Source organism: Lissotriton helveticus, chromosome 1_1, assembly GCF_964261635.1.
Source record: "Lissotriton helveticus chromosome 1_1, aLisHel1.1, whole genome shotgun sequence".
NCBI lineage: Eukaryota > Metazoa > Chordata > Amphibia > Caudata > Salamandridae > Lissotriton > Lissotriton helveticus.
The window spans coordinates 2,087,583,136-2,087,599,898 of record NC_136057.1 but is presented as its reverse complement, the minus strand read 5'-3'; the positions used below and the strand labels follow the sequence as shown (position 1 = coordinate 2,087,599,898).

Genomic DNA, 16,763 nt, shown 5'->3' with positions numbered 1-16,763 from the left:
GTTGTATTTTAAAGGCGGGCTTGACTTTGTTTTTATGCTGTTCGTTTATACACTTTTTAAAATCATACTGTACCCACCTGGCTGCTTCTAACTTACTTGTTGACACTTGCATTTTACCCGCTCCCGGTCCTCATTCCAACGCAGCGGAGTGCTGTTTGAGTGGAGGGACGCGGCTCCTGCCACTGTTCTCGCTCTTCCGGCATCAGGAGCAGTATTTCAATCACATGTATGCACGGCCGTGCGCCGCGGTGCGCCAAAGGCAAACCAGTCTGCGACCCCCTGCGCCCGTTCGGGACCAAGGGCCACGAATCCTGGCCAAAATGTAGTATATTCCCAAAACCTACACTGCTATTCTTCCAAGCAGTTACTGAAACATCGTGGCTCCTCCCATCCTGACTGTAATTTACTTCAGCCTTTGGAGGATGCCACTAGCTGTCCCTACTGTAATTTCACATTTTGAAAAACACTTTCTAAAGAACAGAGCAGTTTAACTCTGGACACTGCCCCTTGTTCACAAGCTTACTGCTTTCCAAAAGGTAGCAATCCTTTTAACAAGGTTTTTACTTTCTGGAATTGTTAGAAATACGGTAGCATGGTGCAGAGCGAGTGGGCCAAACTCCAGAGGACAAGGGCAAAGCATCCGCGCAGTACACACAGGCGACACACAAGGCACACCACAAAAAGAGACCACACCAGATTAGATGGAAAGAATAACTTTTGTATTGTATACAACATACAAGAGTAACCACATAGGTAACCACAATAGTCTCTAGACTGTGCCAACTGGCGCCAGGACAATATGTACAAGGGGATTGTTTACACGGCAGGGCCAATCGGGCCGCTGCCAGAACCATTACCTAAGGATAAAGAATAAATGAAAAAGGTAAGTCCATCCGTGTCAAGGCTGTAATTAGGAAACAAAGCATTATCATTTGGCATAAGATAGGAACCTGAAGCATTAGTCACAGTAACATAATACGCGAGGCAGGAACACAGGGTACATAAACTGGGCATAGAAACTTCAGCCCTGCCCACCTGGAAACATAGGCGTTCAGCATTAACATCAGGGATCCTCATAGGCATCCACTTGTGGCCTTAAGAGCACTAGGCACAGACGCACCAACGCGCACACTAGGGGGAGCAACAACACATTTGCCGTAAATACATTGGCATAAATCCTGCATAATCTCATGCAGTAGGCATCAGGAACATGAATGCATTAGGCATCAAATCATGAGCAGGGGACTGAGTCCTATCATAAGTCCCACCCTGCGTTGGGCACAATCCTGGGAGCTCAGGGGCCAAAATCACCTCTTGCCTTAGTCCCACTCCCATTAGCATAGGGCCTAAACATAAGCTGCAGAGCATGACATTACAACAGGCCTAAACCAATAATTAGGCTAAAAGCGGGAGTAACACCAGTTCTGGTCACGTTGGAGTCCCCTCTCCGTCTGGGCCTCTCCAATCAAAAATTAGGGGGTCCAAAAAGTTCTGGTCGGCAGGGGTCCCCTCCTGGGACCAGAGGCTCAAAAATGCCTCAACAGCTGCAGCGACCCGCCACTGCGGCGTCGCTGTGTAGCCACCGGGGCACTGTGGCCCTGTCCGTGGTGGGGCCCCACGGGGGCTTTAATAATTATTGCTGCCCGTTGCAGCCGCCCACTGTCAGCTGGGGCAGCTGTAAAGTCATACTGGCTCAAGGGGTGCAGGCACTGACAGTGTGCCCCGTTGCCCTCTCCACCCCCAGGTCCACAAAAGGCCTCTTCCCGTGCCTCGGGGAGAGGGCCTCAGGCAGTCCCCTAACTCCGCCCCACTCACTGGGATTCCTGCGGGGGGGCCTCCGGGCTCCTATTGGTGCTGGCAGCAGCTCCTCCACACCAGACTCCTCGACCTGCACGCGGGGCCCTCCCTTCCCCTTGGGAGCCCCGCAAACCACTGGCGGTTTGCCCCTGCGGGCGGAGGTGGGGTAGGCTCCCGTCCTCCGATGTCGGGACGGCTCCGGGCATCACCCGGGTTCCCTCCTGGAACCCGGGGCTTCAGTCGGCCGGCGCGAGGCTCCAGATGGTTCCTGGGCCTCAGGGCCAATCAGGGCACGGTTCTCATGGGGCGCGCCCGTGACTGCCAATCCCAGCATGGCTCGCTGGGGGCACGGCAGACTCCACCAATGGCTGCGCAGCGCTGAAGGGGGCGCAGCCAATGACACGGCCACCGCCCCAGTCAGGTGACGGTGGCCCTCTTGGGCTGCTCAGGCCCAGTGCGGACCCTTCTGCTACCGCGGCGGCTCTCCCTCCACTCCCAGGGCCGCGACCCTTGACCACGGCACTTCTCTGGCACTAGCAGACGGTGTGGGCTCCCGCTCCGGTAATAAATTCAGCAACGGCGCTGGCTCCCACCAGCTCACGGGAGCCCCGCCTGACTTCCGGGGCAGCTGCTTCTTCTTCTTCTTGCGGGTCGCCAAGGGCAGCGAGGTGGCCCGGAGGTAATCCCGGGTTGCGGCAGTGATTCCAGGCAGCAATTATGCGGGGTGTGCACCCGCTGAGTTAATTGAGGCGCCAACACGGGGTAGGCTCCCGCTAGTTCAAATAAGCCACACGCCGGCAGTCCCCACACGCGGGGTAGGCACCTGCTTTTCTCCTGAACACATGGAAAGGGGGGGGGGGGGGGTGTCCCACGCGCTTGGATTCCTTCCCAGGACAGCGCTTCACACACCAGCTCCTCTCTTCCCCCGGGCAGTACCCCAAAAGTGATTTCCTGGTGCAGGGGGGCAGGCACGGGGTACAGGCACTGCAGGTAGGGAAATATAGCGCTTCTTTTCCCCAGGCACTCCACAGGCAGCACTCATGAGGCGCTAGGTCCCACCAGCAGCCTCGGGGACCCGAGGTAGCGCTCCTCACCTCCTGGGGACACAGTCCAGCCCAAGACAGTGCTCCTCTTCTTCAGGGGCCAGGTAGCAGAGCAGCAGGCACTACTGGGCAAGGTCAGCAGTCAGTGGGCACTCATCAAGACATGGCAGTAGGCTTTAGAAACCATCCTCCTCTGTAGCAGGTCACTCCTCCTGTACAGCAGCCTTTACTCCAACAGGAATATTAACTGTCGCTCTCTTCCAAAACATACAGTGGACATATTTGACATTTTAAGCAGTGAACATCCAGATGCCATTTTTTTTTTAACTGAAACGTGGCTGCATATGAGTTCAGGGCGAGACGTGGCTTCTGCTTTACCAACTAACCATGCCATAGCTAGAAAGGATAGAGATCTTGGGAGGGGAGGTGGCATTGCTGTAATTTTTAACAAATCCTACACACGTAAACTGGAAGATTTACCTTTCACGGGCTGTGAGGCAGCCTTATTCAAACTTACCTGGACCCCTCAATTTACATTATCTGGCATTCTTGCTTATCGGCCCCCCGGACCATCCGGCCCCTGAGCTTTGTCATTTCTAGATATCACACCGTATCTTCTTAAAGCGGCCAATTTTACCATTCGGGTGACCTTAATCTTCATCTTGAAAACCCTGAATGTTTAATCAGCAGTACGCCGATTTCTGACTTTGCAGCTACGAATCTGCTGTTCTGCAATAACGGCCTGACACACAGCAAATCATTTACTTGATCCCATTTTTTCTAATCTATCCTATGTTCATTGCTTCCCTACTCTCCCTCTATGTTGGTCCAACCATTATGCAGTCAAGTTTCACTGCACAGTTCCGGAGAACCTGTTCACAGCTGCACCTGGAATTCAATCTAATTCCAGGAACTGAGGTAAACTAGATAAGGATGCTTTTAATAAACTCTTGTCTGATAGTGTCCCCGCTATAAATCAAATATCAACCACCTCTTTGGCTACAATACATAACTGGATTCTTAACACTATTGATCACTGTCTTACACTTTCTACTAGAAGATCCTATAATCATCGTCCCCCTGCTCCTTGGTTCACGGAGTCACTAAAAACTGAGAAACTAAGTGCAAACCTCTGAAAAGACACTGGAGGAGGACCTATTCAACTGACTAAACTGAAATATAAAACAGCTTTAAAAGATTATCAAGCCTGTTGTAAATCAGCTTGGGCAGATTATGTTTCTTCCACCATTTCCAACGCGCAGAATTGTTTGCGCACCTTGTACAAGACGGTAAAAAAAAATTGCTGGTTCTGACACAGCTCACATCCCCTATTTTAGATGAACCACAATGCGACAATCGTGCAAACTTATTTTTAAATAAAGTGGAACAAATACATTCTTCACTTTGCAAAACCCAGTTAACGGTCCCTTCTCCACTGACCTCTGTCTCTGAACTTACCTGCACGGTTGAACCGATCACTAAGCTAGAATCCTGGGTGCCTATTGATATTAATTGTTTTAAAAAGATCCTAGGCAGTATTAAATCAGGCTCCCCTTATGATCTCCTTCCTGTCTCAATACTACAGCAGCTTGAATTACCATCTATGATGTTAATCATAGAGCTACTCAATGCTTCCTTACAAGAGGCTATGGTTCCGTCCGACTGGAAACACGCCATGGTCCTTCCCCTCTTGAAGGCTAATGCCGATCCTGCCCAGCCATCACATTTTAGGCCAATTTCTTTGCTCCCTAGTTTCTCTAAAATTCTTGAAAAGCACATAAACCTACAACTAAACTCAGTTTATTGAATTCTCCTACTTTTTACACCCCTCAATACGGCTTCAGAGGCAGTTTTTCGACCAAGACAACTCTCCTTGGAGTTACAGAAATGGTACGACAATGCCTGAACTCTGGGGACACAGTGGCCCTCATAATGCTCGACTTGAGCGCCGCGTTTGAAATCCCTGCAGTCCGTTGGCATTTCTGGCCCAGCACTTAGCTGATTTTCATCTTTTCTAGTCAAGCGGACATTACAAGTCTTCTCATCTAAGGCTACTTCTAAAACTCATTTTTCTGCTCACTGAGTACCCCAGAGCTCCATTTAAATCCCCCTTCCATTTAATGTACACATTAAACCTTTGGCAGTCTTCGCATAGAAGCCTGGGCTGTCCCTCTTTCCTTACGCGGATGACACCCAAATCATTTCTCCCTTTCAACAGAAAAGTTGCACGGACCATCAGTTCTTCAGGCCGGTTTGAGTAACATTGCATCCTGGATGCATGCTAATTTACTCAAACTTAACAACGAAAAGATTGAGGTCCTGATATTGGGTAAAATAAAAATCTCTGGGGCCCCCAGCATTGGTCTATCAAAATGGGTACCCTACCCCAGCCCACCCATCAAGTCCGCAACTTGGGATTTATTATTGATGACAATTTATCGATGAAATAGCAGGCGGTGAAGGTGGCAACCACTATCTTTACAATTCTGAAATGGTTGAAGAAAAAAATCTGGATGCTCCCCAGCCCTACCCAAAAAACCGTAGTCCAGGCGTTTGAGACCTTCGGACTGGATTACGAGAACATCCTCTATTTGGGGGTTAATAAGGATGGAATACGGAAGCTTCAGGTAGTTCAAAATTCAGCCGCAAAATTGCTTTGCCAGATTCCTAAAATATCTTCCACCTCTTGCGCCCTGAGAGATCTGCATTGGCTTAGGGTCGAAAGCCGTACCAAGTTTAAAGCCTTGATATATATATATGTTCAAGATCAAGGCCTGCACTGCTCCTCAATATCTGCAAAATCTGGTTAATCTCTATCAACCCTCCCGTTTGTTACGCTCCACTACCCAGGAAAAATTCTCGCATCCCAGAGTCAAACTTACGAGGACGGGAGATCGCTTGTTTGCTTACTTGGGTCCATCCCTGTGGAACTCTCTCCCCATAGTGCTCCGCAGTGAAACAATATATGCAAACTTTTGTAAACTTTTAAAAACTTGGTTGTTTAATAAATCTTCACTTTTTCTGCTCCTCTGTTTCTTCAGGCCGGTGCTCGGAAACCCTTGTTGGGTACCTGTGCGCCTTATAAAACCAACCTAACAGTAACAAGTATAGCCTAAGAATTAATTCTTCCGACAGTTGTTGCTGCAATGGAGGAGAAGCGTTTTCCAATGTTATCTAACCTAAGACAGTCTCTATCCAGTGGCGTGGAAATGGGAGTAGAAGGTTTGTTTTTTTAGCAATGCTGGGCTGCTAGTGTTATGACTGAACCCCTCTGAGGATGGCTAATTAAGCATGCCCGTGAATAAGGAGGTGCCTTCTATTTCTTGTCCAGACTAGGTAGCACTGCAGATACTGTAGCTGAATTTCTCATGGTTTAATACCTTTCTTCAAGATAAAATCAACAATAGGAATGGTCCTGACTGATTTCTTCACGGGTACTTTAAAGTTGTAAAGGAAGCAATCCGACAGCTTACTCATCAATGGAAGCTGGAGCCTTTTAGCTGCCCTTTCCATTAGGTTGTGGAAGCCACAAGGTCGTCTGGTGGAGAATCCATTGGTGGTGGCACTGGTAGAGATAGTGTTCGGATTAGGTAGTCATCCTATTCATTGGGAACTGATGTATGGTCCATAATCTTCCCTTTCCTCATCCAAGGAAGCAGTCATCCACTGGTGGTTTTGATAGTGTTTTAGCCAATGTCTGTACTAGAATTGTGGGTGTGGTTAGAATACACAGTTATCATCCAGCAAGTGTGCAGGTGGAAAAGGGTGAACCTTACTCTGTGATGTGTGCGTCAGTGTGTAATGTCTCTGAAGACTATTTTTTCCTTGTGGAAATTGTTTACCATAGCATCAATGGTTTTCTGTTTACGAAGCAGTCATGGTACAGTCGTTGGCGAGGTTTCTAATGGTGGTGTTGTCAGCAGGGCTCTCTGAAACAATGTCTTGGCTGTCAATACCTTTCTCAATGACGATTTAGTCAACTGTGCCATGGTTGACTGCATTTTCGTGGACAGTTTTGTTGAGGCAATTGACTATGCCGAAAAGATAAGTAATGGTGCAGCATAAGGAAAGGTGTAGTAACAGCCAACGCCGTCAAAGAGGTCATTGACAGTGTCAGTCACTGAAAATTCTTTGTTGGACCAGAGTTGAGGATTATTCTTTCCTTCTTCACTTTAATCACAAATCAAACAGCAACCATTAAAGCATTGCAAAACTACTTTTCCCATGAACACCATTGATAAGTCCTTCAGTCTCAGTAGCCAGGTTCCAACATAGTCCTCTATTGCAGCTCATTCTCACTCTTTCGTCGTTGCACAGCAGCCAGATTAGTGACGTTTTACTTTTCTCCTTAATTGTAAGCTACTTATGTGCTATACTGAACCAGGTTTTGCTAGCCATTATTAATCTCACACCGCACACTTGCCATCCAGAATCCTGTTGCTATAGCAGGAACACTTCTGCGCTCCTTATGTGAATTCCTCCTCGTTTGTGGACCACAGTGAGGTCCTAGAGCCCCTATAGGGCACCATGCTCAATCGCAATGCTTTGACTCTGCGGCACGAGTCTCCCTCATATCAGGAGTGCAGCGCGTGCTGGAGCATTAAAGTGATCGAGCTTTGTCCTGCTGCCCAGGACGACACCTAGTCCAGCACTGGTTCTGTATTTTCTCTGGTTTGCAGTGTCTGTATTGCAGTGTGACAACCTGCTGGGTCAATATTTGTAATAAAGCCCCTTCAGGCCATCATTGGAGACACCGTTTTGGGCAGCTTGTTATCCCTCAATATATAAGGCAGTTTGTGTCCCAGGGGTCTTTTTTGCCTAACTGTGCACCTCTGGCTACTTACATAGCCTGGGCTACCTCCCAGCCTTGAAATATCTACATGCTAGCATGTGCTTCATCAGGGGCACCAGAACCCCTAGACATCCAGGCCTTCGGCCTCGAATTCCTAGGTACCTCCCTATTGATTAGAGTAACGTGCATCGCTCCTTCTCATTTGGCAGAACTGCCATACAGTCCCCACAAGGTACATATGAGGAGAACAACCACTTCTTGACGTTCCTCCAGTGGTACGAAAACTTATACGAGGCTATAGATACCTCTATTTATAGGGCAGTCACTGACCTCATGGGACCTATGGAGCAACGCCTCTTCAACCAAATAGGTAGTGTGCACAAAAATCGCCCACAGCAATACCACAGCACCAGCTACCCCCGCAGGAAGCCCTACAAGAATGGTCCTCACCCCTCAAGAGAAACTGTGGGGAGTGGGTTGATAAGGATGCGTTTGAGCACCTAAAACAAGTGTTCCTTGCCCATTCTTTGCCTCAGGAAGACCTCACTTGGTCTTCAGAGCCCTATCCTGAACTCCCCACTCCTCCCCCTCCCCCCCGATATGGACGAAGAGGCGGGATCCTACAGATGCTGACACCCAGCTTCAGATCCCATTCCCACTCCCAGGGTGGTTGGAATATGATGGACTCTAATGATATTATCCACCCCGGGTTCACAAAGTGGGTTCCGGCTGAGAAAGTGGCCAGCTATATGGCGCAGTGGGTGTGCAAACCCTTACAAAAGGAGACCCACAATAGCCTTAGGGCCGAGTGCCCTCACCCTACCCTGGAGGAGGAAAGCCTGACATCGATGCCAAGATGGCAACATTCCTTGCAAAATGTACTAAAAACACAAAGAAAGGCATAGATAGATTGTGGCACTCATGCCAGGAAAAACCGCTTGACACCACAGGCCCTAGGACTAAATTACTAGATATATCTGAGGAGACAAAGGAGTCCGGTTCCATCATCGCACTGAATGTCCTTTCTAACTGCGCCCAGCGGGCTATTGTGTTCATGGGGAATGCAAATTGCACTCTGTCCACAGAGTGGTGGAGCGCCCCTTTGATCATGGTAGAGCACAAACTGGGGGATCTGGCCTCCTCGGAGCAGAGGGCGGTTGCGCAAAGGGGATTATTTGAAGATCTTCATAAAGGAATTGGGAAAAATCGCAGTCCAATATTAAGTGTTTTCTCAGGGGGCAGTCAAGGCAGGAGCCGCTCAACCAGCTGCTTCTCCTACCCACCAATCTCCAGTCGACAAGGCTCCGGATGCCAATACCAGACCAACCCATGCTTCACCCTTTTCTATCTGACAAGAGGACACTGCTTCCGTGGTCATGGAGGATTCAAAGGACAGGCAATAATGGAACCGATAGGTGCCTTTCTGTATGCTCACATAAGTGCAGGGGGGCAGCTGGTACTCTTCCTTCCAGCATAGGCAGAGACTACGCTTGGGTCTTGCAGACAGTGCAGGGGTTCCACTTCCAATTTCACAGTCCCCCACAGTCCCCCACCACCCCCGGTCAGGCTTCCCATCCACATCCAGTGTGCTGTTCCTCCCACTCAGACGAGAAAGTACAAGCCCTCCTTCAGAAGGGTGAAATCGATCAATAAGTCCAACTGGGATTGACGGCCTGTGGTCAACCTCCACGACTTGTGGCTGGTGTACCAACACAAAATGGAAGGCATTCATCTCCTCAGGGATGTGTTGCTCCTGTCCAACTGGATGCTATGTCTGGACCTGAAGGGTGCATACCTAGTAGTTTGGTGCGTCTCCCCCTCCCTCATTCAATGCCAGTTTCTGTAGTTTATCTGGCGCTCTCAGACGTTCGAGTTATTCAACCTTCCATTCGGCCTCATCAGCACCCTGGTGCTTCATGAAGGTCCTCAAGCCAGCAATAGAATTCTTCAGGCTTCAGGCCATTTGGCTCATCGTTTACCTAGATGACATGCTCCTCCTGACTCAGTGCACCAAGAAAGTGATAACATCTTCAGTCAGCAATAAACTTGTGCAAGGCCTAGGGTTTGTTATCAGCAAAAAAGTCTTCTTATCCCAGCTCGGAATGCAAACTTCCTACGTTTCGTCATACATTCCACATCAGCATCTCTTAGTCTTACATCGTGAAAGATGGCAAAGATCAGGCACGAACTCATTCAGATGTTGGCCAAGTCTCACACATTACGCACAGACTGCCCTCTTGGTGGGACTCCTCCCCTCGTCAAAGTGATTTTTCTGGGCCCTTTGCACTATTGGGTCCTATATCACCTCAAAGCACACCACCCGAGAAAGGGCCTAACGTGCTTGCAGTCGGTTCCACTGTCAAGTGAAGCCAGAGGAGATAGAATTTTGGCTCACCCATATGGAGGCATGGAACAGGAGAGCAATCTTCGGTTCTACTTCCGATCTCGTAATCGAATCGGACACCAGCAGGTCCGGCTGGGGTGCAAGGAGTGAGGATGATTTCCCCACTGGAGGAAGCTGGTCACCACCAGAACAGAACTTATACATAAATTGTTTGGAGTTCCTGGCAGGATCGTTCTCGGTTCAGTGCTGGACAAAAGACAGGATTCAGTCTTCGGTCCTCCTGAAGATCGACAAGGTGTCCGGTTCTAATCTGACTATATTTGCAAGAGTGAAAGGAGTATGCGGAGAATTCCCAACTTTCCTATAGGCCAATTATTACGGAAACAGCCGGACCCAATGATTTATCCTTAAATAATCCCCAATGGAGACAGACTATATAAGGAAAACCCGGTTCTAAATTCACCTAATGCTTGGTCAGGTGTACAGATGTTTTCAAGCATGCATTCACTGTATCAACAATAGAAAGAACTATAATGTAACTCCTGGTGATTCACTAATATACTCACCTATGTGATAAATATATTGATCTAATCTAACACATACCTTTTTATTGAGAGATTACTCCTTGCTTTTATGCGCTTTACAAGATTCTTATTTCAAATAAACAGAAAATGTTCTCCTTCTGGAATACCTAAGGGAAGGCTTAATATAACAAGCACGGCTCAAATAAAATAAACCTTCTGTGGCATCTTCAACTAAATTCTAAAACAAATGCTAGAGTATTTTCAAATTGCGCTATTTTTCAATGTCAATTTCTTGGCACATTCATGTGTCATTTATAATAAATATGGATTATTTGTTTTCTAGATCGTTGCACAGTAAGGAAACAAATTACTTATCCAATAAGTTCACCAACAAAATCATTAGATAAGTTTCTCATAACACAAGCGCATTACCCAAATTGAAAAGTCATTCAGCTTTTTGTTATGGTTTTCTTTCTTTTTAGAGACAGCAGTCTTCTAGTGAATTAGCGAGAAAAAACTTAGCATGACGGACAGGAGCCTCTAGGATTAACCAGATGCCAAAACCGCGAGGATCAGGAACACTGAAACACCAAAGTAGCAGGACACTGGAGCAGCAGACCCCGATGTAACAAGATACTAGAGCAGCAGGACGCCAAACAGCAGGTGAGGCAAAGAAGGTTTCAGGAATGATGAGCAGTCGTTTGTGGTGCAGCGCGCAGTTTTAAAGGCTGAACACTCCACCCATTAAAGGGACTGCTTCATCGGGACGCCGCGCTCAGCAGTGCAATATATCAACCTGGGGGGGGGCATCAGGTCGGAGCGCCCTAGCAGATATGGCCGAACGAATTCTGGATTTTACGGCTAGAGAATTTGTACTGTCACAGCAGAATACCTCCCGGGACAGGCGAACCAGATTGAGGACCGACATCCCCAGCATCTCTGGAACTCGAGCCTGGGGAAGATGGACCCTCCGGTCTTTCGTAGGTTGGTTGACAAATGGGGCCAGTTCTCGATTAACCTGTTTGCATCTTGCCTCCATCACCAGCTGCAGCGGATCTTCCGCTGGAGACCAGACCCTCAAGTGGAGGCAACAGATGCGTTCCTCCAAGACTGGAGTCAGGAGAAGGGCTATGCTTTTCCCCTCTTCTCAATCACCAGTGCGTTGGCTAAGGTCCGCAGACAGCAAGAGGAGGTAGTCATGATGATACCCATATGGCAGTCTCAAGTGTGGTTTCCAGTTCGGGAACTTTCCTGGGATTCTCTAATCTGACTGTCACATTCTGGTGAGTCTGGATCTCGAACCACACTGGCTGGTGGAAGAGGGATCTTTATTTCTGATGGCATGGCGGATTACAGGCAACACTGTAAGCTCCCAGGTCTTTCACGTCATAAGGAGTTCCTCCTCGTCAAGGCCTGAACCGACAGTACTACCAAACATTACAGTTAATCCTGAATGCAATGGGTACGTTGGAGTCTGCGACACAACGTGGATCCTGTGGGCGCTGATGTAGTACAGGTGCTCATTTTCGTGTCAATCTTGCAGAAGACAAGCTAGCGTATCAATTAATTAATGCTCTCCGCTCAGCAATTTCATCAGGACATGCCCCAGTAGACGGGGCCCGATGGGTTAGCACCCTTTTGTTTGCAGGTTACTTGGGGAGGGGGTGAGGGTGATATTCAGCTCTCCCTTCCACCTGAACCACGATATGTAGAACTTTGAGACTTTAACTTAGTCCTCAACCTTTTCTTGTTGTGGCAACCAAATTTGCTTTGGTCTTGGAAAGAGTGGGCCAAGTTGGGTATGTTACCTTGCCTTGTGTCATGCAGAAGAGTGTCCTACGTAAAATCTTTGGCTCTAACGGCCCGTGTGTTCTCCCCAGAACGAGTCGGTTTCACAGTTAGAAGGCATACCAAGTCCAATACGCACACACTTTCTTATCCAGCTTTTGCAGAATCTCCCAGGTTCTATTTGGTGCAATGCCTCAAAGAATATGCGCAAATGACTTATGAGGTCTGGCCTCTGGGAGAGAGGCAACTTCTCATTACATGAAGAAAACCGTATTAGGCAGTTTCTTCCCAGACTACAGCCTGTAGGGTGATGCAAGAAGCCGGCATAGATACCAAAATGCTGGGGCACATTCAACAAGAGGAGCAATGGCTTTGAAAGCCTTTTGACGAAGCCTGCTTGGAGGATCTCATGCATGCTGCAGACTGGTCTTCTAACTCTACTTTTATGAGATTCTATTTTAAGGCGGTGGTGGATGTAGCCCAAATGGTGGCGAGTAAGCTTTGAACTAGCATAATCCTAGGCTTTGGTCCTGAAAATTTACCTTGCTTAGTGAAGGTAAATTTCAATGCGATTAAGGACAAGGAGGAGAGTATTGTCCCACCAGGCACTGAAAGAACGATCCCACCCCATTCTTGAGAAAGTACTTTGGATTTGCCTTTATAAAGAGTTGTTGTGACGATGTTTAGTAAGCGAAATGTTTGACTCTCCCGATTACAATGTTGGTGTTTGCCCCACAAATGGAGATACATACACAATGTTGGTGTTTTCCCCCACAAACGAAGATGTTTTGCATTAGAAGAGGTTGTGGATTGGTCACTGATGCAACATCTTTGCAGGAAATGATGGAGAGAAACAGGATGCATGAAAGGAACTTGTGGTGTGATTTGTACAAAGAAAAGAGAATGAGCAGCAATTGAGGACCGTGTTGGGACCTGGCTGCATAGACTAAAGGACTTAAAACGTTGTGTTTGTTTCCTTGGTGTTCATGGAAAAAGTAGTTTTGCAATGCTTTAATGGCTGCGGAGCTTGCTTAGTGCTTAAAGCGAAGAACAGAAATATAATCCTCTCCTCCGTGACCTTAATAGAATTGAATCTTTCCATCACTAAGGTAGGCACATTTTAATTCAAGATTCAGTTTAGAAATCACCTCACGAGATTTTTTTTTTAAAATATATTTTATTGTCCTTTATTTTAATATCCAATCATTATCATATTGTTCAGCACATTTTCAAAATTGTAATACAGCTAGACTATGGCGTGCGTAAATTAGTTACAGGCATATTTCGGTTAAATTCGAAGTAGACCATAAGAGGGGTAGTCAATTAGTTCAGGTAAAAAAAGCATAATAACATTCATTGCAAACTCATTCCGCTGGAGAGCTAGGAAATGATAATGTTCACTATACATATAGTCACGCATTAGGTGCCAGTCTATAAGTGTCCCACATTTCAAATCCACAGAAAGAAAACTGTATAATTAACAAAACATATATAACTATCAGAGTAACAGATTATGCAGTGGGGCTAGGGGTCCAATAAGTAACAATAAGTAGTATAATTTATCTTAGTCTCACCAAAGGGAGGAGGGCAGCAGGGGGAGGGAGGCTGTTGCATGCCATCTTCTCAATGGGCCGTCCACCATCCACCAGTTCTCAGGTCTGTAGCCCTCCCGTTTGTATATGAGAGCCAATCCACACATTTAATCTCTCTGGTTAGTAATGAACAAGCAAAACACCAGGGTCTATCTACAGCAATGGATCTGTGGAGGACGATTCAATACTATTGGAAAGATCTTCCCCCTTAGAAATCACATTAAGAGATCTAGTAGTCGACGGTAAACAGGATGACTTTTTCAAGTGCATCTCCTTTAATGAAACAGTAGTAGGTTCCTACTGAACCTGTTCTGAGATTTTTTTCTGAGCATTCCTAGGATTTTTTTTTGACTGTCCTGATGACCCATGATTGGTCTTTCATTGTTTTTTTTGGTGGCCCTGGAGGCACTCGCTCACAAAACCTATTCCTTTTATGGGATGTTTCAGTTCTGTCCTTGGATTTACATTTTTGAAGCCAAATTAGTAGTCTTCCCTTTCTTTTAATGCCTTTGGAGAAAAGGTGAATAATATCTTACAATCCTTTATGTTCAGGATATTAATAGTAGATGCACTCCTTGTTTGGATCCTCTGAGTGCAGCCTTTTGTTTCCACACAATCCACATGGTCTGAATAGTCCTGTCCTTGCTGGTTCGGACATGGTTGTTCAGTCGGAATCTGTATTTGCAGGTCTATACCTTTTCCTGAAGTGAAAACTTCTTCCAAATAGAGAAGGACTGCAGAAAACTTATCAGACCTTATGGAGACTCCCATCACTTGACGTGCGGTAGAAAATCTGAGGGACTGAAGCCTCTGATGAGTTTTTTGAGTGTGAGTTTACCTGCTGGGCTGAACTGTGGTTCTTATTAAACAATGAGTTTAAGCTACTGAAGTGAATGTTTAACATTACCTGTTATGTATGTCATTGGCTATTGCTTTCCAAGGTACCAGGGACTCCCACTTCCACAACTGGGAATGATTCAAGCATTTGAATCTATGAAAGATCCAATACTGAAGACACTGTCCTCCTCTTGCTGTGTTCTAACAAATCAGGAACACTGCCAATGGAACTCATTCTGAAGTCCTCACTCACACTTTAAAGAATAAACAAAAAACGTACTTTTCAATAAATTTCTTCTGGACAACCACAGATATTGAACTACCTCGATAAGAAGCAGCGAGCGAAGACTATTCTATTTCCGAGTGACTCTAGTAGACTGTGATGTCAGGCTCTTAGAAGCCCTATATTACCCATGCTTGTATCAACCCCCCTGCCACCACCCCCCACCCCACAGTAACTTAATAGAGCTCACCTCTTCCTTCTCAGTTTTAAGTAACTGTTGTAAGTGTTTGTTCTTGCACTGCAGCTGCCGATCTTTCTCGTGAATTGAAACCAGTTCCTTTCTTAATGTTTCTAGTTGATCCTCAAAAAGATAGAAAAAATATATACACTTCAGTTTTAAATAAACACACGATAAATACAGTATTGTGCAAGGCAGACCTTGCCCGTTCAGGTGAAAGGACATCTCCTCCCCTACTCGAAATGCAGCCTGGTGTATTCAGCCAGCCCTGACTCATCAGGCTCTCTAGAGCCACTGCTCCTCCCCAGCCCCTGTCATCCACAAGCCAGACATGCAATACACAAACCTAGCAGAGGTACACTGGATGGCTAAGAAAATACCTACTTTCTGAAAGTGATATTTTCAAACACAGAATGTAAAAATCACCCTCACTAAAAAATGCATTTAAACATTCTGAGTTCAGGCATACTGAACTTTATTTTCCCAGTGGTAGTAATGTTTATAAGATGTTCTAAGCAAGCTCCCCATCCTATCCTATGGGAACAGGTAGCCTTGCAATAGTGAAAAACTAAGTTGGCAGTCATTCACTATCAGTATATACCACACACAACGGGGCATGTCGTACCTTTCACATACACTGCAACCGGCCCACAAGGGTACCTTGGGCCTACCTTACAGGTGACTAACATGCAAGAAAAGGGAAGGTTAGGGCCTTGCAAGTGGCCAAGTCAACATGGCAGTACTAGACAGCACAGAGGCTCTGCAATGACATGCCAGTTACATTTACATGTGGCACAATCAGTGCTGCAGCCCACTAGCAGCATTTGATTTACAGGCCCGGGGCACACAGTGTACTGTAGTAGGGACTGACTGGCAAATCAAATTAGCCAATCATGGAAACACCAATCCATAACAACAATTTACAGAGAGCAGATGCACTTTAGCACTGATCAGCAGTGGTAAAGTGCCCAGAGTCATGAAACCAACAAAAACAGGTAAGAAACAGGAGGCCAAAAAGCAAAAAGTCTGGGGGTAAACCCGCTGAAAAATCCAGGTCTAACACTGCAGAATAGGTAGGTCGGATGGGAACTAGAGGTTCTGAATCTGGCCCCACTGTTCCAGATTCTAGACAAGATTGGGCTGCACCTTTCGCATTCAATCTTATGCCAGCTCCCCTGGACAAGCAACAACCTTGAAATCTAAATAGTGAATCTTTTTTTTTTTGTCTTTGTTTTCACTGCGGCAAACTAAAGCCGCCTCCTCGGTAGGAGACACAGACAGCCCCCATCCCCCCGCACACCAACCTGCCCCAAAACTACCATCCCCAACAACCCCACACCCACTCCAAGCCCCCAATCAGGCTGAGTAACCAACCCCTCCCACCCCAGGGACACACACCAAGGAAACAAGGGACTGAGGGAAGAGTAGGAAATCATCCTGTGGGGGCAAGGCAGGGCCCAGCGTACACCCCTGCAGTGAAGCAGGGTGGCCAAGTATATCAAGATCATACATCAGTCCAAGGATAAAACACAATTCAAACATCCAATAAAGAGTGCACTACTCAATCATTATCGCTGAGGCGGCC

At 46.9% G+C, this 16,763-nt stretch overlaps 1 protein-coding gene across 5 annotated transcripts in view; it reads right to left on the bottom strand.

The window, feature by feature from the left end:
• The window catches only part of SSX2IP (SSX family member 2 interacting protein), a 472,212-nt gene that overhangs the window by 276,917 nt on the left and 178,532 nt on the right, over positions 1 to 16,763 (bottom strand). For all 5 annotated transcript variants that reach the window (XM_078645587.1, XM_078645605.1, XM_078645619.1 and 2 more), the window contains exon 5: positions 15,191 to 15,301. In XM_078645587.1, coding sequence (XP_078501713.1) covers positions 15,191 to 15,301 — 111 coding nt within the window. The remainder of the gene's footprint in view (positions 1 to 15,190; positions 15,302 to 16,763) is intronic.